Source organism: Sebastes umbrosus, chromosome 5 (assembly GCF_015220745.1).
Source record: "Sebastes umbrosus isolate fSebUmb1 chromosome 5, fSebUmb1.pri, whole genome shotgun sequence".
NCBI classification, from domain to species: Eukaryota; Metazoa; Chordata; class Actinopteri; order Perciformes; family Sebastidae; genus Sebastes; species Sebastes umbrosus.
The window spans coordinates 7,490,127-7,512,615 of record NC_051273.1 but is presented as its reverse complement, the minus strand read 5'-3'; the positions used below and the strand labels follow the sequence as shown (position 1 = coordinate 7,512,615).

At 39.3% G+C, this 22,489-nt stretch overlaps 1 protein-coding gene across 5 annotated transcripts in view; it reads right to left on the bottom strand.

Annotated features, from left to right (window-relative positions):
- Nucleotides 1-22,489, bottom strand: part of pde4ba (phosphodiesterase 4B, cAMP-specific a) — a 202,547-nt gene that overhangs the window by 47,864 nt on the left and 132,194 nt on the right. For all 5 annotated transcript variants that reach the window (XM_037770885.1, XM_037770883.1, XM_037770884.1 and 2 more), the window contains 4 exons: nt 19,143-19,337; nt 17,164-17,200; nt 16,887-16,957; nt 14,036-14,088 (listed from right to left, as the gene is read on the bottom strand). In XM_037770885.1, coding sequence (XP_037626813.1) covers nt 14,036-14,088; nt 16,887-16,957; nt 17,164-17,200; nt 19,143-19,337 — 356 coding nt within the window. The remainder of the gene's footprint in view (nt 1-14,035; nt 14,089-16,886; nt 16,958-17,163; nt 17,201-19,142; nt 19,338-22,489) is intronic.

The following is a 22,489-nucleotide window of genomic DNA, read 5'->3' as shown; positions in this document are numbered from 1 at the left end:
TAGTGTCACAATCCTTCCCAGCATGTTCTTCCTTCCACTGACAGAAAGGTGTCTGTGTGACAAGAAAACACGCACAAACTTGATCGATATACATTCAGGTAACACTCACACCCTCTTTTTTTACATGCTTTCACAACTTCTGTCATGTCATTTGTACACATCAGCACACAAACATGCGTCCACAATGCACCTGCCAAGCCAAGTATGACGCATTTCTAGACACAAATCTGTCTTCTGGTAGAAGAAGTCATCCTGCCTCTCATTCAAAACAAGGACGCCCTGGGGTGTCAGCGGTATACTAGCAGAGGGTCTAGAGCTTTAGCAAAGGTTTAGGGATTTATTGCAGGACTGTTGTATTAGACTGCATTAGTTTAAGCTAGTTGTACCTAATAATTCAAGGGTAGGGTTCAACGGAAATATTAATAATACTAAGGAGGGCTTTGCTTTTTTATAAAGTTAAATATATGGTTAAGCCCTCCTCCACTCCCTAGACATTTTTGTACAGTCCCTTAAATTGGTAAAACATATTCCTCACAAGATTAACTTGGGTCAGCTTGAGTAGTTAAACAGAGTGTACACAAGATAATTTGATTCCAACCCCGGTGTGAAATAATTGGAAAAGGATGCTCCATCATTAGTGGATGAATAGCAGCAGCTGTAAACTGAATATGACCCTAGTTTTACATAACAGGCTGAACGTCACAGGCTGTTGCTATCATTCTTTCAGCTATTGTCAGTGAGCAGCCGCTAGCTGCACACTGCTGGAGGCATGCCACTGCTGCCAGGAACATGCAGAAAAAGTGCCAATATCCCGTCATCTTAGTTTCCAATAATCAAATGTACCTGTCAGTTATGTAGCACAGCTCACAAGATCTTATCAAAGGCACACAGGTTGTGTTATTGTATGCACACGGCTGATGCTACGAAATGATAGCAGCTATTTTGCCATATATTTTTCCATCAGGAAGTGCCACAAAAACCACTGAGATGCCACGTAAGAAAAAACAGAACCACTCTTTATCTGTCTCTATCCGATAACAACACACGCACGCACGCACGCACGCACGCACGCACGCACGCACGCACGCACGCACGCACGCACGCACGCACGCACGCACGCACGCACGCACGCACGCACACACACACACACACACACACACACACACACACACACACACACACACACACACACAATATCAAATACACATGCTGCCTCCATAAGGCTCTACATCATGAGGACCTTTCACATAGTTAGAGAGGTACGGAGAAACAAAACACACTGCCTGGCACACATCTACACTCTGCTTGTTTGTCTTGCAAAGTACTTGCAGTAAATCAGAGGGGGAAATTATTCTACAGGTATCACAGCCTTTCCTGTCAGCAGTCTACTCTAAACAGTTCCCGTCAGAGAAACCCAAACCCTCTCACCATCACATTAAGTTCTTTCTCTAAGGTTTCAGCTCCTTATCCTACCCAGTGACCGCACACTCTGCCTGGATACCTGGAGCAGTCTGAGTGGGATTTTTAGAGAAAACTTCCAGTGATTTTGTCTTTATTTAATGGAAATTAATCACATTTTGGCCTAAAATCAGGCCTCAAACCTTTAAACATGACGCAGGATGAGGTTGTAGTAATATTTGGGGGTCTGCACAGTAGCCGGACCGCTCTGGGAGCCCCCCCTGAGGCCGTTTAAGTACCCAGGAGCGGGAAGTAGTTAAGAGGACAGGTAACACAAGACACCCAGGGACATAAATACCGAGACTTATTAGCTACCAACATGGAGAGAAACCGGGCCAAGAATGTGTTTCTCAATACTTGGACACCTGGACGGTGGAGAAGAGAGGACAGAAAGAGAGAAGGGGGGTTATGGAGGTAGAGCATTGCTTTCACCAGAATAGAGTCAGGGTTGGAGGAAAAGGAGGGAGTCGCTGTCATGGCAACTGCTCATGTTGGCATTTTGTGGACGTGCACAGCAGAGTGTGAGGCGAGAGACAGAGTGATAGGTTGGCAGATACTGTATCTGTGACATTTAGACATGGTAGCCCTGCCATAATCTCTCTTATTGAACCGATGCCATATCAAAACCACGAGGCTGGAAGTGGTCCAGCATTACCTCACCAACCAAAGATGGTTTGCTGCCCCGTAAGGGAATGTAGATGTTGTTGTTTCAGACATGTGATACCAGACTCTAAAATCTAATGACAGCATTAGTAAATTCCTATCAGTCCAATCCTAGAAGATTTATATGGTAAACAGCTTCCAGATGGCAGCTTCATTGTAATTTATTGTGCATTAAATGCTCAAAAACCAGGCCTAACAGCTCATCTATGTTCCATTTTTAACAAATAAACAATGCAGTTAATGCCACATATTTTCCCTTGGAAATAAATATTAAGTGAGTAGTAGGTTAAAGCATCTATATGACATTCAAAGACTCAAGACAGACCATGATTATATGCAGTGGTAGTGCTGACCCAAGACCAGTTTTTAACATGCATAGTGTGCATGCATACACACTGTGTGTTAGTGAGATGAACACACTGGTCACCCTGGCAGATATTCGTCTCTATTTGGAGTCGGCGGGCTGCGTCAGTGAGAAGCCCCAGACAGGTGCACCGCTGTGGAGGAGTTATTGCTACTGGAGCCTCTGGCTTTAGCTGGGTGTGTCACATGACAACCTATTATGAGATCCTGGAAAATAAATGTCTGCATACACATCACTTCTCCGTGTGTGTGTGTATGTCTTTGTGTGTGTGTGTGTATGTGGTGCAACAGCACATAGAAAAGCAGGGGTGCTGCATATAGCTGTATATAATGCAGTCTCTGAAGCGATGCACGTGTTTCCTGCAGCATACAGTGATGATGACCACATGAAGGGAACGCTTTAACAAAAACAAAATATTCTTGACTGACAGCGCGTAGTTCCTCGAAGAACACTGTAACGTGTAAAAACAAACTGAAACCAAAGACTCTCTGTATGACAATCAACCATTGATTTGGTTAATGTCTGCAGTTGTTTTATGCAGTGGACTTAGTGTACATAAGCATGTTTTCTGTGCTTTCAAGGAACTTTCAATGGAGCACGACCAAACACCACTGTTATCATGTCAGACACACAATGAGCACATACAGCACCTGCTGCCACTATCCTAACTGCATGTCTCTAATAATGTTTAAGTTGGAATTATTTTGTTTTATGATACAAAAGATAATATTTGAAGAAGGGATGCTAATAATTAACCGTTAACGTACATTTTTTTTTAATTTTAATTGATTAATGCTATCGATTAAAAGAAATATTCAAATCGAAATAAAAAGCTGAGCAAAACTCAGAGGAGCGGCTTGTCACTTAAAAGAGAATAGCTGGCCCACTTTAAGTGAGCCTGAGCCGATGCTGTTGTTAGCCTCTGTGGCTTCTAGACGCCGACAGTAACGTTAATATTGCCGTTGCTTAGCAGCGGTGTTCTTCATGACTTAACCACTTGAACGCCAAACATGTTATTTACACAATTTCCCATGTTATAAACAGGAGCTCACGGGTTTCATTTGACGGCACCATATAACTACTGAAAACTTCATACTCGGACACTCGCTAACGTTACGGCGGGCTGACAGAGTACGCCAGGCAGACTCACAGCTGACAACCTCGCAGCTAAACTAACTGATGTGGTGCAGAGTTACTGGGAAAGTGGCTGCATGTGTCCACGACAATACATGCAGCATCGTGTCTGCTAACGCTCGCCGGACGGGTGAACTGGGGACTCAGTTGTCTGTTTTGCACATACACTGCAGTTGGCGATAAATTATGGATTTGACCTGTTTGTGCATCAGCTTATCGTTGCAGCTGGGCGGCTTGTTGAGCACCTAAAACCACAGCACCGCTGCATGAAACTGACTAATCTTGTCTGTTAATGGTTAATGATCAGTTCACAAGGGCTGGCTATTGGTTTAAAAAAAAAAAAAAATTAGCATCCCTTATTTGAGTATTTTGTACATTTTGTAGCAGACGCTAATGAATGTGCATTCTGTAAAACCCCTAAATCATGTTAGCTTCGACTTTAGTTGCTTATTGCTATAATATATATATAATATATAATATAAAATAATACACAGGACTGCAACACCCATATTGTTGCAGCCCCGTGTATATTATCCTGGGTACATGAATGTCAGCAAAATTAAGCGTATAAACTGACTGACTGAGCCACACTGTATACACCAGTGACAGCTGTACTGGTACTGTGAGAAGTCAAAGACAATCTGTTTTGTTTCTCTGTTTATTTTTTTGCTTTAGATCCTCCAGCTGCTCATCTCCAGCCCACTTTCCTGTTTTCCCTGCATCATATCTTCTCTGACACCTCCTCGCTTATTCTTCCTCCCTTCTCAAGACATACCTTATCTCTCCTGCCCTCTCACCTCATCACTCCTCATCTCCTCCTTTCATCCTTCCTCCTGTTCTGTCTCTCTTGTCCTCCTCTCTGTGACCTCCTCAGTGCATTCCTGCACGCACTGGGCCACTGTTTGTTGCAGGGAGTGCAGGGCTGTCTGAGGTTTGTATTAAATAAAACTCATTAAGAGATTGATGAGGACCTCTTCATTCACTGCCCTTTGCTCTGCTCTCTCAAACCTGTTGGCTCAGATGAAACAAATCTTGTACGTGTTTCCGTGACTTGATGAAATTATACAAGAAAGATTATTTTTCTTGTTCTTAACTGTGAGCCCAGAACAACAAACAGACATTGTGGATCCTTCAGTCGATGATGTGCAACTGAGAATGGGCGGTGGAGGATGACACATTCTTATACCTTAAAAGTTGAGGGTAACGGCTGTGTTAAGACTGGGTTTGCAGCTCATAAAAAATTAAGCCATTTATGTTTTATTTTCTGATCTGTTTCTTTACTGAGCTCACAAGATCAGTTGAGGATCTTCTTCCCTTCCCTGACTCCAGCAAACTCTCAGGTGAGGTCTCACAAGGACATATTTCACCTCCAAATTTGTAGGATGTGATACAATGGACTTTTAAAGTGTATTGTAACAAGACTAAAGCTGTGTCTCTATTCGCGTTCTTCCATACTTGCGCTTGCTATATTGAGTGCATAAGTGCATTCACACTGACAACACTGGACACTTCTCACCCTCAACAGTTGCCATGTTTGCTACACAGCGGAAGGGGAAGGGCCACTGACCTATTTTAAAACGTGAAATGGCGGGCAAGGAAACTGCAGCGGATCCGATTGAAACGGTGAACACCGAACTATACAAATTTATCGGATCGTGGGGCCTCTGGTGATTCCCACCACTATAATGTGGGGATCATGAATCCGTACAACACAATATGTGGAAAGACCTACTGACCAACTGACCAACAGACCAACAGACCGACTTTGCTGTCCGTAAAGCCCTGCTGCTCGCATGGCTAAAAACCAGTCAAATGTGCAACATAACTGAAACTCTAAATCAGTGATACTCCTCTTCTACAAACAAAGAACTTCCAAAGCATTGATTACCAAATTTAGCAGCAGCACTGTTTTTATCCACTGTTTCTATATAAAGCTTTTACCTAAGACCCAGCTAGTTCTGTAAGAATGTCCTGGTCAGACTAAGACAAAGAGAGAGCCGTTCATAAGACCAAACTGTCCACACTCTGTGTGTACCATACCATATATAGCAAATGTACTGTATGTGCATTGTTTTTTTACCCTATTGCATAACAGTTCCACATTGTCCAAATATCTTTCACCCATACAGTTAACTCAGACGTATTGTTTAGTGTTGACCAAAAACCAGCTCCTAGCTGTGAAATAACATGCAGGGCTTCTTTTTGGGATAATGTCATAGGGGGCCTGCTCAACTCGTACGGAAACACCAACACAATGGAAAGGCACAATGGGATTTAAAAAGCCAACTCGTTGACACCTTTCCACACTACCGAGCAGCCGAACGCATACACACACACACAGCGCATATGTGAATAAGGTCGGCAGAGTTCAATAGCCCTTTGCCTCACATATATCCTGTATGACAGCATTTCATCAGAGAGGTCGTCTTGACCAGGAAGTCAGGTCATACCTTTGTGAGGTTCTCACAGCTAAATGCCGTAGAAATGGGACAGAATATTTCCTGGCTCTGTTATGACACCATGACACAAAACAGCTGCTTTGAGTCAGTGGCTCTCTATTACTGTATGTGGAAAATGTTTCACCACATGTGCGGGCAGACCTGACTAACCTGTTTGTGATTGTGACGTGATAACGGCTCTGTAAAAACAATGAGTCTCCTTTACAGTTTTTCATTATACTCAATAAACAGAGGGATGAAAGACACCGAAATATGAGGACTAAATGGTGATAAAGTCTGAAACATGCATATGATTTGCAGTCAATATAAGTTACAGGGGATATCTGATAAAAAGTGCTAATGTTTAAATAATCCAGAGCCTTATCTACATTATCTGCTTCATCTACACCTTCTTCCTGTGAGAAAAAAAACAAAGTGTTGTACAGTATTTTTCCAACCCAGTACGTCATAGAGTACTGTGTGGTGTGACAGGCACAATTGTAGCATGATACTGACACTAGCAATAATACACTAGTTTTTAAAAGAAATGATCCAACCTAAAAACCAAGCCCAGTGTTGCCAACTCTTTTCCAATGAAAGTAGCAGCACGAGCTCCAAAAGTCACTAAATCTAGCGAGAAAGTCGCCAAGTTGTAAACACTGACAGTCTGTCAGGGCTCCGTCCAAAGCCACTCCCTCAAAATTATCATTGTGAACATAAACAACAACTGGCTAGTGTTGGTACTCACAGCTGTCAAGCCATCAGCTTGTGGAAAACTCCGGTGAAGCGCAATAAGTGGGCAGAGTGCACATGTACAGTAGGTAGCCCGTCCAATCATTACAATCGGGCCGAATACAGTCATGCGACATTCACAGATACCAGATTTTTTTCCTGTCAGAGTATTTGATTTATTGATAGCTGTCGAATGAGAATGACAATTTCAACAAATATAACAAAAAATGTTTTAGAAAAAGATTACCAACCCTAGCTTTAAGAATACGTTCCAACATATAGCCTAGATCAGGGGGTTTTAAAGTGTGAGACAGTTGGCCTCCCCACTGACAAAGCTTGGAAAAAGGCACCCCTTGACCCCCCCTTTAGTTTGCTTGCTTAGTTTCGCTCAATTCCTGGATGCCTATGGGATCATGGTCATGTAATTTGATCCCATAGACACTCAACAAGTGAGCCAAGATAGATATTGATATTGCTGTTTGACATAACTTCAGACTTCATATACATAAAAAAGGTCTGTCCTAAAGGCATCTTTTAGATTCGCCAACTACTGTATCTCTGAATTATCTCTTTAACCAAATCACACACATTTAGGCGATTCAATGTGATCTTCTATTTTCACTGAACCTCCCCTGAACCAGATTGGAGCCCCCCTGAGGAGGCGCTCCTTCCACTATGAAAACCTCTGGCCTAGACAATAGTCCAGTTTGTACTATGAGCTTTAATTTTGTGACAGAAACACACTGGAACACGAGGTTCTGGCAAATAGTAATCACATACTTTTACAGCACAGCACGTACAACTCTGTGGATATCCACTCACATCAGTCCAATTAAAACACTCACAGCTCGATTGAGTTGGTGGCATTTAGTAGCTGCATATAGTTTACATATAACTTTTGCCTTACATTTAACATAGATCTCACTATGTAAACTAAATATGACACTTGTCTTCCAGACGGTGTCATTACAAATTCCTATCCCATCCATATATTCGCGTTATTTGGAATCTGGTGTTGCTAAACCCAGTTGTTACAATAAGCCTGTTTGTGATTTTTCCTTTTCCTATTTAAACTCTGGTTTGAAAAGTAAAACTAAATATCCCACACTGACATTCATTGGAGCTTGCTATGCCACTAAATCTCTACTCAACAGTTAGTTTCAACCCACTGACAGTAGCCGTGTTTCCATTCACATATTTTAAAGTATATTATATAATTATAGTATATTGAAAAGCTTTATGGAAATGGCAAGATTTGATAAAACTTCGTGAATTGAACCTCTACTTCTTCTAATTGGTTTACTGGTGGATTACAGACATGTAGCCTATACAGTAGCGGCAACTTCTGACCAAACTATGCTGTAACAAAGTTTATTCACTCCGAACCAGTTGATGCAAACACACCTAATTCACATTTCACATCACACTTTTTTTTGTGCTTGACAATTGAAAGGAAACACAGCTAGTGTCACATTTTTTGCATGAGCCAAATATACTGTAGGACAAAAATCATCTAATATCTACTTAACCTGTAAAATCAATGGTGGTCTATGCACTCCAAAAGTATAACTGTACAAATCAAGTCATGAATCGTATGTTTCGTTTCTTCATTACTTCCCCCAGATGCTTTGTACTGCGACTCTGCAACTTCTTGTGTGAGATTTCCTTATTGGCTACGCCTGAACAGTCACAACTATGCTGTCGAAGTGTCTTTGAGCAAGGCCCCAAACTGCCCCTGATGTGCGTGTATGAGGGGTAAAAATCATAGTCACTTAAGACAAAAGTAATGTCATGTACTTAAAAGAGTTGTGCAGGTTTATGGAGCAAATGTTTTTTAAGGCATTTGTGCCTTTATTTGATAGCAACAGTTGAGATACTGACAGGAAACATGAGAAAGAGGGGGCTTTTTCATGCAACAGAGATCCCTAGCTAAATCAAACCTGATTTATGGTATGAATCTTAACCAGAAGGCAACCAAGGTGCCCCTATGAAGCCAACTTTGACCACTGAGATACGTCCCCATATAAGCAGCTTTGAGCTTGACTATACATTGATATAATCACAGATAGAAGCACTGCAAAAAATGATCTGGCCTCATTTATCACTAATAAAAACTAAATATAATATATATATATAACATCTTATATATCACATTATTATATGAAATGGTAAATAGAGACCGGAGGAGCAGAGGTGCACCTGTCATCTCATGACTTAACATTCATCCGTTTCATGAATGGCATTCAAAACATGCAAGGTATGCAGTTTCGGCTTCAGATTATTTATCTGCGTGTTTACAGAATTAAAAGAATTAATGGTGCGCCCGTCACCTGTGTGTGATGCATTGTGCTTGTGCAGCACTGCAAGCAGGTATTTACGTGTTATATCATTGTATCAGCATGTGCATGTTTGTGCAGTGTGTGGGCGCAGACAATAGGCCTTTGTCTCGCTGCATCCTATTTTTCTCCTGTGGGCTGACACAGACATTCATACACACACACCTCACGCACACAGTTCCTCCTGGCTTCCGTCAAGTTACAACAGTTTAGAGACAGCAAAACAGGAACAATCTGATCATCTCTTCCTGCCTCACACTTCCTGCCCTCCCCTTCCTCCGGTGACGATAAAGAGAGAGAGAGAGAGAGAGAGAGAGAGAGAGAAAGAGATAAACAGATGAATGAAAAGGAAAAATAAAGACTCAAGGGGGTGAAACAACAGCTGGACAGAGGCTGGGAATGAGTCAAATAGAGAGGGAAGGTGGTGGAGAGAGAGACAGAGGCAGGTATGGATGTGAATAGGAGGTGGTCTGCAGGATGTCGCCTGAGATCATGGGAAAACAGTGGTGAGATTATGTGGTGGGTAACTGCTGAGTGTACACAACCACATCATCACACATCATTATATAATTATATTATTATACACAACTTTGCTGAGGGGCATGTATGAAGGAGAAAATGTATCTTTTTTGTCTAGAGAGTTGCTTCTTCTATGCAGGAAATCAGACTAAATACATACAGTACGTACGTAAATTCAAATTGGGGCTACAACTAACAATTGTCATGGATTAATCTGCTGATTATTTTCTCGATTAATCGTTTGTTTGGTCGATAAAATGTCAGAAAATAGTGAAAAAAACACAATGTCCTAAAGCCCAAGGAGATGACTACAAATTGCTTGTTTTGTCCAACCAACAGTCCAAAACCAAAAGATATTTCATTAGTAAAACATAAAACAAATAATAAAAAAAGGTGAATTCTCATTTTTTTTTGCTAGAAAAAAAAATTACTTTAACACTTAATTAAATAGAAAAAATAATAAAAAAAAAGGAAAATATAAATTTCCTTGTTGACTGAATAATCATTACAGCATGTGTTGTTTATCAAAAACATTATATCAATCAAACTGTATGATACAACAACAATACTGAAATAGAGAATAAAATATTGTTTTTAATTAAAAACCATAAACAACTAACTAAAAGCAAACTGTGAGACTATGTAATTTGAAATAAAAGCTGTAGAAAAATATATACCTATTAAAAACAATAGCGATGTAATTTCATTTTCTTTTTAAGTGTCTTCTGAAACAAATTTTCAGCACATGATTACATTGTTTTTTAGTTTTTGTTTTAATAAGCTGAGAGGAAAACACAACCACACTTGTTGCATTTATTGTAATGCAGGAACATATAATCCAAATGCAACAGTATGACTTTTTAATTTGTTTTTGTTTTTTTTAAGTTTTGTAAACAACAGTGAGAAATAAGATATATCAGGCTGTGACAGATAATACGAGTCAGTAGGATACATTTCTTGTTGGTTTTGGTCTTTACATTGGATTTGTTGATAATAACGAAAAGACCGAAATTCCATGTCGATGTTTAGCCAGGTTTTGCACTTGGAGGAAATTAAAGGAATGTTTGCATATCGATGAGGAGCACATTGTTTACAGTGCAGTCAAATACTTAAACTTAGTGACGGTTTAAAAGAAAATAAAGTTTATCATAACGTTGGTGACGATCTTGTTTGCCCTTACACAGAAAGGTCATAATGCAGGTTATGAAGCTAGTTTACCAGATACACACACACGCGCACACCATACACGCGCACACCATACACGCGCGCACACACACACACACACATACACACACATACACACACACACACTCACACACACTCAGAGCACCTGATGAGCTGCGGTTCTGAAGAAGGAAGTGAAAACTCAGTCCATCTGCTTTGACAGGAAGTCAACAGAAGCCACATACAGGCATGCTGACGTCAATCAGAACCACAGGAACACCTCCCCACACCACACACACACTGTTGCACACACACACACACACACACACACACACACACACACACAGTTGCACACACACACACACACACACACACACACTGTTGCACATATGCCACGATAAACATGTGAATCATACACCTTACCAATCCACACTTGCAATAACGCACAGAGCGAAGTTTAATCACACACTGAAATACTCCCTTACACACACGTCAACGTTTTAATAGATTCTTATACTCACCACACACACACACACACAGTATAAACATAGACTACCAAGTAACTTGTTGCTTCCTTTTCAACAACATGAACTCATAGATTCCACTAAAAACACCAACAAACAAACAAGAATTTGTTCAGTGAAGCTTATGTAGGTGTAATTTTCTTAACAAATACAGCAAGGGACTCTTGTTTTTGTTTTTTATGAAAAAGAAAACGTTGTTATCGTTGCGGAACAGACTGAAGCTTCGTTTCACTAGTTCTTCTTTGATGTCATATCATACCCGAGTGGGTTTCATGTTGGTTATTTGATGGTTAACTACGCTCACTGTTCTCAGTTTCATTGTTGCTCATCTCGGTCTCTTTTTACACGACAACGCATGTCACTGCTTTCAATGTTCTGTCTAGAATGTGGGAACGTCTGCCTACATATGTGAGGTTAAATGTTGAATACTTTATTGCTTTATCAAAAGAACTATATTTTTCATCAATGCCTCTCTCAATCTCCCATTAAATATACAATAGTACAAAAAATATTTTAGTGGTCACTTGTAGAAATCTGCACAAAGATACTACACAGTGTGCTATTTAATTTAGTATTTTATATTATTCATGTTTTTTTCAAAACATCCTTTGATGTTGCAGTAAAAAAAAAAAAAAAGCAACAAATTTGGCAGATGTTTTGATACATATAATGGGAACAAAACTGGATATTGGGCAATCACAAACTCGCACCCTGGTGGCCGTAGCAGCCATTTTCCAAAATGACCATCAGCAGTTGGTCAAACTTTCCTATCCCATTGGATCCACATGCTATAACGAACATAATCTAGATCCTATATCCATAATCTAGGGTTCAATTATTATTAGCTTACATTATAATAAAACATATTTTTCACTTTAACTTGCATGCAAACAATATAATAAAACAGCAGCTTGGGGGTGGCAAAAGTGTTCTATGCCTGTAACCACTACCAGCCATTTTGGAAAATGGCTACCATGGTCATCAGAATGCCAATCTGCAATGGCACAATATCCGGATTTCTTCTAAATATATTAAACTATATATGTACCAAATTTGGCGCTTTTACCACAAAATGAACAATAAGTTTTCTATGCCGTCCAACAAGTGGGTCTATAAAGTAAGAGTAATTTGAGATATTTCTTTAAACTTACTTTTTTGCACCACAAAAAGTTGTTACCATTACAGTAAACCTGAGGTAATTGAAGGTGACTGCAGTCACTGATGATCTATAGGAGAAGGAGGATCATACAAGCTTTCAACAATCTTCCAGGAGGTGAGTGTACTACAAAAGACAGATTCTTTGTGTGGTATCATTTTAAATCAAATGTACACAAACTTGGCGTCAAAGACCTGTCCATTATATTTTTCATCTGCACTAGAAAAAGAAAATCAGCCTACTGCAATAAAGAAACAAGTTGTGAACACAACACTCACATATCATCACCTTTTAAGTTTATATTTGGACTTGTTAGCAAACAGTTGCTTCAATACATTATGATTCATTTGGAGTCGTGTTTCTGGCCACCTGATGAATGTAAGTCCAATATTCACTCTTTTTTAGCTCTGTTTTTGGTCTCCACCAATTCCTGAGGGAAATATCTGGCTCTTTAGCTTTTTAAAAACTATATTTCTTACTAATACTGTTCAACAGCTAATCGCTAACTGTGTTTGGTGCTGAGCAGGTAGAGCACTGTGGTTTTGTTTCCACTGAAAACAGCTGCTTGCTATGACGCTATGAGCGCAGTTAGAGGAAACCAAAACAGTGAAGTTGCAGCCGGACAGCTGAACAATGATCTGAAACTATCTATAAAGCTCAGTCGAGTGGAACTGCAGATTCAGGTGTGGCCAATCCTGAGGCCAGCAGGACCGGTCCTAACAATGCAGAAAAGTGCTCACTACGATAGTTCAAACTGAAATTTATCCTCACAAAGATAGCAATACAACACTACACACACACACACCCACCAAGGACTCACAAAAAAAAAATTGTAAACACACACTTAAATGCGTATAACGTGTGTGTAAAACCACATTTACTCTGTGTCTTCATATGTGTGTGTGTGTGTGTGTGTGTGTGTGTGTGTGTGTGTGTGTGTGTATGTTTCGTGAGTTTGAGTGTGTAGCAAACGGCCTAGGCTGAGCCGGAGGGCAGACGCAGATCCAACAAAAATATTCACAAGCAATACACACTTTGCCACCATACACACACAGTCATGTACTGTATAGTGCTCAAAAAATCGTCTGTTCTTGTACACACATACTCACACACTGCCTCTTACTGGCGTACACACACAGCAGCTTGAACTCAAATGTGATGAAAGAAAAAAGGGAGGTTTGCTGTTAACATTGAGTGACCTGCTTTAATAGACCATGCTGTATGTGTGTGTGTGTGTGTGTGTGTGTGTGTGTGTTTGTCTGAAGTACCACTATAATTGTGTTTGAACGTAGTTAATGAGCTTGATGACGGAATAGTCTGGACTCCAATGTTAGAGCTGAGGACAGATGGCGGAAAAAAAAGTGAAAGTCATCACGTACTCGAGTTCATGAGCAAAGGACGAGACGGAGGAGAAAGGAAGGAGGAGGAGGGGAGAATATATTGAGAACAAGAAAAAATGGTGGCAGAAGAATGCTCGAGCCAGATATAAATTAGATAAAAAAGACAGAAGTCAGACACGTAGCAGGATATTCCTCTGAGCCTCTTACCTGGGAGACAAACTCTGGTGATTGGAGGCTGAGTGGTTGCTGCAGGAGACCTCCTGAACGAAGGAAAGAAAGATTTTAGAAAGATGTTACATAATAATAAAAAAAAATCCACTGCATATTCTTCATCTTTAACTGCTTCATACAAATAATGAATAACATTATCTCACTCTCGACACTTTGGTAAATACAGCTATTCATTTTCTTCGATCAAAACCACTTTCATGTCTGTACGGTAAAAGTGAAACTAGAGCCAGTTGCTAGTTTTTATTCACTTATTTTATTGTATTTAAGTTGCACAAATTTATTCTATTTTATATTTATTTTATTAACCTAGTTTTTAATTCACTTTACATCTATTTTGTTACATTTTTATAATGTTATTGTCAGTGGTCTCAAATGATCAAATTGTTAAATTGCTGGGTAATTTCTGTTGTTTTCACGGTCCACACTTCTGTGTTATTTTTGTCTTGTCAGTTATCTGTGAAGCACTTTGAACTGCACTAACCTATATGAAAGATGCTGATTGATAGTTAACTTAGCTTTTCATAAGAATGGAAACCGGAAACAGGTAGCCTGGCTCTGTCCAAAGGTATATAAAAGACCAGCACCTCTAAAACCTGCTACTCGACATTTAAATGGATTAAACAAACAAGATATAATGTGTTAATTAGTGAGCTTTAGAGGTGCCGGTAGGCAGATTGTTTTCGTACAGAGCAGAACTAGCTGCTAAGCTAAGCTAACCAGCTGCTGATTATAGCTTCATATTAACAGACAGACATGACACATCTTCTCATCTAACTCTAGGCAAGACAGTGGACAATTGTATTTCTCAAACTGTCAAATGTTGAACTATTCCTTTAACTGATTTCTCTGTCTGTTCAGGGTTCTGTGTGAAATGAGGTCAATATATGTGTGTGCATTAACGAGACGCTCCATGACCGTATACTTGTGTTTTAGTCTCTGCTCTTGTCTATGGATGGGTGTCGAAGCTGAATGTAGGTCAGACAGGCTTCAAGTATTCAATACAGCAAACTGAGTGTGAATAAATCCTGAGGAAGAAGATCTTCAGCATCTTTAGAAACTGACACACACACGCACGCACACACACAGAAGCCTGAATAATAAAGGGGAAGGTGCCCTACATACATATTTCCAGTGTATCTGCATCTGCAGTCTCACCTCCATTGGGAGGTGTGATGCTGAACGTGAATGCTGCTGCAGTTTTAAAGAATTGCTGAAAGGATTTGTCGATTAATTCATCAGTTGATCCACAGAAAGTGATTCAGCAACTCTTTTGATAATCGAATAATCGATTAAAGGTCATTATATTCAAGGAAAAATACCAAACTTCATTGTTTCAGTTTCTCACTTGTGAGGATTTGTTACTTTTCTCGGTTTTATATTATTGTAAACTGAATATCTTGGGGTTTTAAATAAATAGTTTACACACAAAAAAAGAAATTTGAAGACAAAATCTTTTATTTGAGACAATTTTCATTATTTTGAGACTTTTTATAGACCAAAGATTAATAGATTAATTGGGAAAATAATCAGCAGACACATTGATAATGATCATCATTAGTTACATCCTTAGATAAGACTCATGGAAACTCTATTTTTGTATAACTATAACTATAGACTGTACCAACATAAAAAACTATTATTATTTATACATTGCAAACCACTGACAAAGATGTTAGAAAGTGATTTTTCATATTTTTGTAGGCTCACATTATGAAAATAGCTATAAACACTTAAGTGCATTGATTTGAGAAAGTAAAGAGAAGGTTAAAACATGTTGAAAATGGTCATCACGTAACATTTGAAGCTACATAACATGCTGACCACTGAAAACAATATGCCTTTAATCACACACCTTTTCCTCATGCAACCATGTACCTGTACTAGTATTAGGTTTTCTGTGAGACACGAGTCTGTGTCATGATGAGCGTATATGGCAAACACAAATATGATATGCCGGCCACTGAAGCAGTGCAGAATAAATGCATTGCATACAACAAATACTTTAAATGAGGCATTTCATCTGTGTATGTAGTTCTGGGTGTATTCTTGTGTTTGTGACGCACCACAACAGAGAAATTCCTTAAAGAGCATTTTGATTGACTGATGCATTGAAGGAAACTATTCTTTAAAGGAATGATGGATCTAAAATTAGAATCTCACTTTTATTGTGGCATTAATGTAATATTAAGTTACATTCAGTTTGCTATTACAGCCCCGGTCTAAAATGGTTAAAACCCCACTGGTGGAAATCTGCATTTTGTGTGTGTGTGTGTGTGTGTGTGTGTGTGTATGTGTGTGTGTGCGCATGTGCTGTGTTTGTTTGCTGGCCTGCTTTAGCTGCTCCACTGCGAGTGGTGGGAGCAGCTGTGGTGTCAGATGTCACACCTCAGTCTGTTTAAAGCTCAATGCCTCTGCCTTGTGGTGAAATAATGGAGCTGCAGTCTGAGTGCACATGCTGACTAAATGAGAGGTCAGCCTTTGACTTTTGTAGTGATTTTAAAAAGCAGTGAAGAGGCTAAATTTGATGTATTTTCACTTCCACAAGATTCACTGCATAAAATGTATATTGTTTTTATTTTTATTTTGCACTCTGCCACAAGGGAATCTAATAAATGAATCCCAAGAGTGTCTAAGTGGACTTCAACTTGATTTATAATACTCTTTAAAGGTCCCCAGAATATAATAAAATATAAAGCTTTTATTCTCAAGGGGGTCCTCTGTCAGAAATATTTTCCTGATGTTGTCGGAGTCAGAGCAGGTCACCGAAGTAACCATTTGAGAAAAAAGCCATGTAAATATGTTTGATTTCTGGTCTCAATTCACTTACTTGCTGGAGGCACACTGGACATTGGTCAGTACAGTGAAGTTATTCCTCACACTTCGAAGGCTTGCCAGAACCTAGAAAAGCAGAGGAAGAGATCTTCATTAGGATCCTTTGTAACCTACACAGTATATTCACAATCCTTTGTAATTCAGTGCGGTTACATTTTTGCCTGCTTGGTACAATAAATCTGAAACATATAGAGCTAATCATTATAAACTGCTTAATAAGAATTAGTGTTGATATCAGACTCATTTTGGGTTACAGACAGTAAGATGTTTACCTGAGCAAAAGGCGTTACAATCAGGTCATCACCATGTCTGCAAACACACAAACAAAGACAGAGAAGAAACGTCACTAAACCAAATATCAGGTTTTGCTGTTACATAAAGCTTATAAAGGTAAGTGCTTTCTGCCAGCGTGGTCGTGGTGGTTGAAAGCAGAGATGTTAAATAAGAACAATGAGCAATGACTACGGTGACCCAGCCAGCCTCATTACTATAATTAACTGAACAAGTCCAAAGAGGGAGAGGAGTACGGGAGAACGGTCGCGGGTCAAAAACAGAGTCTTCTGTGCCGATGGGATGTAACTTTGTAAGGCACTCAGCTCTAACAGTGACCTATTTTTGTAAGATGAGACGGAGTGAAATACTGAATTACTCATTTGAGGGTTTCAAATCATCTGTAGTCAAGTACTGGACTCCTTAAACCCACCCCCCTATGTATCAGATCTTCCACTGGGGTGCATAGCAGCAGCAGCAGCAGAGCCTCCTGTGATGTAGTTTACTGGTAAATAAAACAGCACAGGAACTGTGGCTGCAGTCAGTAAAAAATGATTCATTCTGACAAAAGCACAACTTTGTATCTAAACTTTATTCAACTTGCATTCATTTTAATTGCAACAGGTGATAATTTCAGTGTTATTGTCTGCAACCTTTGAATTGTAACGTCATTAAAACATATGCTAAAACTAAAAGAAAATATTGTGATATTAGCATAACCCATATCACAGAGCCCTACTTTTAATGTGCTGCAGATAAAATATTATACAAAATAAGATCCAGCTTATCATTTTAAACATTGAAGATTTACAGTACATCTCTATCATCCTTTAAATCATCTGCTTTTTATGTTTATGTCTTAAGCTAATTCTTATTACACTGCGCTGACTGTGCTGTGACACACAGTGTCAGAGATGCAAAGTTCAACGTACTGAAGCGACAACGAGTGACTGTTCCTGGGTTAGTGTGCTGTCTATAAACATTGTCATGACTTCTAACAGTAACATGGGTGAGTGAATGAGTGAAGGAATGAATGAGTAAATCTATTTGTCGACATGTGCATCTGAAAAGAAGGGTAAATTGTTTTTACTTCCATGCCTGCACCTAATATTCATTTATATTTTACTGTAAAATTTACATTTTAACTTGATTTTCTTACTGAAGTCTCTCTGAACATTGTTGTCTTACTGTTCAGACACAATAATCCAGATGAGAGAAAATCTGAGTTGATACAAATATTGATGCACTCAGCTGAATCATATGACCTTGCACACTAGGGCTGTGTATTGGCAAGAATCTGGTGATACGATATGTATCATGATACAGGGGTTATGATTCAATATATTGCAATACTGTAAGCAAGGCGATATATTGTGATTTTTTTAATATTGGGAAACTGTCATAATATAAAGAAGACACCACTTTTTTATGCAATCAGAACAGTGGGATCTGCATTTGCATCTATCACAGTCCCTGTAACATCCAACATCGTTACTTTGAGAGGGCACATCTCAATAAAGTATTTAAGAGATTAAGTATTGACTGAGTTTATCTTTGCATGTCAACTATTCATTTAAAATCTATAGTGTTTTTGAGAATTGATAAAGTATCACAAAACATATCAGCATACTCGATATTTTCTTACACCCTTATGCTTTTTTTTCATGCAGTTTTGCCTCTCAAGCCACATAAAGGCTGCCCTACCAGGTAACTACAATCTAAGTTGGGTTAGTGCATTAACAATACAGAGGTTTACTTGGCTTTTTTGTTTGTTTTTGGTGAAGCTACCATTATGGAGAGCACAATAACGAATTTTATCCTAATTTATTATTTGCTTGATTGATTTACATGTATGTATATATACAGTATATACATTAGGTATATACCAACTTCTATGCCACCATCTACTGTGCATCTTCTCTGTCATGTATATACTCATGTGTGCATGATGTGCGTGTGATTGCATGTGTTGTATATTTACAGTTCAGAGGCGATGGAGGAGTTTCGTGACATGGACTTGGGTGACAGATCATAGTCGCTGTCAGAGCGGTAGAGGAAGGACTCTCGCCGCTGGTTATGACCGGGGAAGTTAGTGTGAAGGACCAGACCAGAGCCGGGGGAGGCCTGGGGGTCCAGAGGGCTGCATCCGGCGGACGGGCCATTCTCCACATCGAAACTGAAAACAGATAAACACACAGATTTTAAAATGTTAATTTTTCATTCCAGATTTCTTTCTTTTCCAGTAATGTAAAGCATAGAGAGAAAGAGAGAAAACAAATATTTCCAGATAGGAGAAGACTGGAGCTGGATTTAAGATTCAAGGCAACCTTGTGGATGTTTTCTGATAGCATTAGACTCAAACATAGCTAATGTGTTACAGAGTCTCTGCTACTGAGCTAGAAATACCCTGATAAGGAAACAAGTAAGTAAACTAAACTTTGAGATTGCCATAAAACCCCTCTAATCTGACCTTCATTGTGACTCTCATTTTTTCTGATAACATTTTGATTTCATAATCAAGCGCTCTGTGGGCTTGATTAGGATTTAATGACGAAATAAAAAGAGCAATCCTTTCACGTGCGCACCATCAACATCTCATTAAGAAATACTAAGCTTAAGCTGCAGTCAGTCACTCTCACACATAATTATGTACAGTGGACGCACACAAACATGAATGGACTTGACATGACAGGCAACAAGGGCGGAGTGACATGCTAGAGTGCACAGTTTTCATTCACTGATGGAATTTAGTGAGAGTGATGCTCCTACATTCATGAGGAGGACGACGTGGAGGAATGGGCAAAGAAGGAGGAGGTGCATCTCATTAAGACACCATCAAAGAAGAGGAGAGGTGGAAACATCACGAGAAGGACTTATTTTACGGCTGTGGTGCATCATCTTCCCAGAGATCAAACAAGCCGTGCACGCAAGATATGTTTTATGTGTGACATGTTCCATGTTCGCTGTCTTTTATCTCTTTGTTCTGCCATGATGGCCATTACTTCCCCTTCTGTATAATAAACACACACCAGCAGAGAGGGAGATGGTTACACTACAAACTTGAAAAAGAAGTGTTTTGCTTATTATGGCTTAATTTTGATGTTTGACCTTCACTGTGGAGAGTGATGAGCTTGCAGAGTTTGACACTAAAAAAAGCTGTTTTCACATTTGTCTGCTGAAGGAGGAAAGTATCTCTGCTCACCTTAAAAATGATTATATGATAATATAAAACATGATTTTGGGACATCACAACTAGTTTGAAACATACACAAGTATGATGTGAAAGCCTGAAAATTCCAGCACACATACACTGGACTTTTTTTTTTTTACAATATTTGCCTATGTATAGATTTTAGATTTATTCAAAGCATAGTATTTTATATTAAACATGTCTGGAGGGGATAATAACACAAGAGAAATATACAATAAATACTGAAAACTCTGAAAGATTTGTATTGGATGTTTTTCTGACAAAATATCCCAAATATTTTTGTTCAGTTTTATGGGTGTATTTTTCTTGGATACCCAGCTCCCCCTCCTTATTATTTATAACGAAATCTGGGATGAAGACCTACCAGACAATGTGTAGATGTAAAAGCTCTCATGAACTGACTGCTGCTGCACCTCTTATATTATACTGTGATAAAAGAGTCTTGAAACTGGCTTTTATTTTGATGACAAAGCACTGACTTACTGCTTAACATACTGTACATATTACATTTCACTGCACATGGATGTTGTTGCTGCTGTAGTGCAGGCCCCTGTGGCAATTCATTATAACTAATGGCATTATGCTTTCTTTAAAAACATGTGTTGTTTGAGACTGGATGGCTGGGATTTCTAATATTTTTTTTTACCCCAGGGAAAGTGGGAATGTGAGTGAAGAGAAAGTGGTGTCTTTTTTTACACAAGCGATGGGAATCTGGTCCAAACAAAAACAATGACGTGGATAACATCAGAGCTAAAAGCTCAATCTGTAAAATGAGACGGACACAGAGAGTTCAAAACGCTTTACAGAAGGGAGAAGAGACAGGAAATAAACAAGACAAACAAGACAGTAAGTAAGAAAAGGGCTCAAAGTGCACAAACCACAAAATGCCCCAAAAATAAACCAAGATTAACACAAAAGAAAATAAGTTACAGTAGTTTTAAGAATTTTTTTTGAAAACATGCACATATTTGGCATCTGTTAGACTCTGTGGGAGGCTGATACAAAGTCCAGGAGCACAATAATTATTAGTTTCAGACTTGACCTTGAAACAGCCAGAAGTCCCTGCTCTGAAAACCAGAGGCTCCTCCCAGTGGAGAGCGGGCTAAGCAGCTCTTGACCTTGAGACATAAACCCTGTTTTTCGACTGCAGGAAATTAGGAACCTTATGAGGAACTCATTACGTTTCAACCGCAGGGACCAGGGCCTAAATTAAGTTCCAGGGACATTTCACCCCCCAAAACAGCCCCGGTCAACTTGTGTACCGCTTCATTCATAAAACAAGGAAGTACTCTAGTATCGATTTAGGACCATTTTAGGATGAGGGGAGAACATGTTTCTTTGTTTGATGACATTAAAAGTAAAGTTAGGCTTTGCTGTCGGCCTCCCGACTCATTTAAAAATGACAGAGAGAAAAAGAGAGAGATTGCCCGAGCAAGAGAGGTCGAGCTGAGAGACAGCACAGCAATGCTGTGTATGAATGAGAAAAAAGTTGTTTTCTTTGATTGTTTCATGGTGGTTCTAAAGCACAAATACAGATGCTTTACTGTGGCTCTTAGTGTCCTATTCCTCCTCTGCATTTCATTCATTACATCCAATGTGCATCAGTAAATACTATGAAGCAGTAAATGTCGTCGCAGTAATTTTTTTTCAGCGTGTTTTTTAGATGAAACAAGTGGACACTGAAATGCAGGCTGCAGAGTGTGTTTACTGCTGTGACCGCCAGCAGCCCTCGTCACATGTCATGTTCCTTTTTCATAGGTCAGTGTACTAATTCGCCTAATCTTCGCAGGTCTGTAAACCACGGTGGAAACGCAGACAACAGTGGGCTGAAGGAACCTTTCAGTTCCTTGAAAAGTAGTCCTCGAACTAAAATTAACAGGAACTTCTTGGTGGAATCCCGGCTATTGTGTCTAGAAAATGAAATGATCAGATTGATCAGGGAGTGATGGAAAGAAGCTAAAATTGGTGTAATGTCTGATCGAAGTAATGTGTTTATTAAAAGCTTTGGTGCTGAGTCCTACAGAAAGAGAAAGAGAGCTGTAAAATTATACTAAAACAACTTAAATTATAGTTTTTTTTGCAATCGCCAAGACACAAAATCTAGTATGTGTCACAAT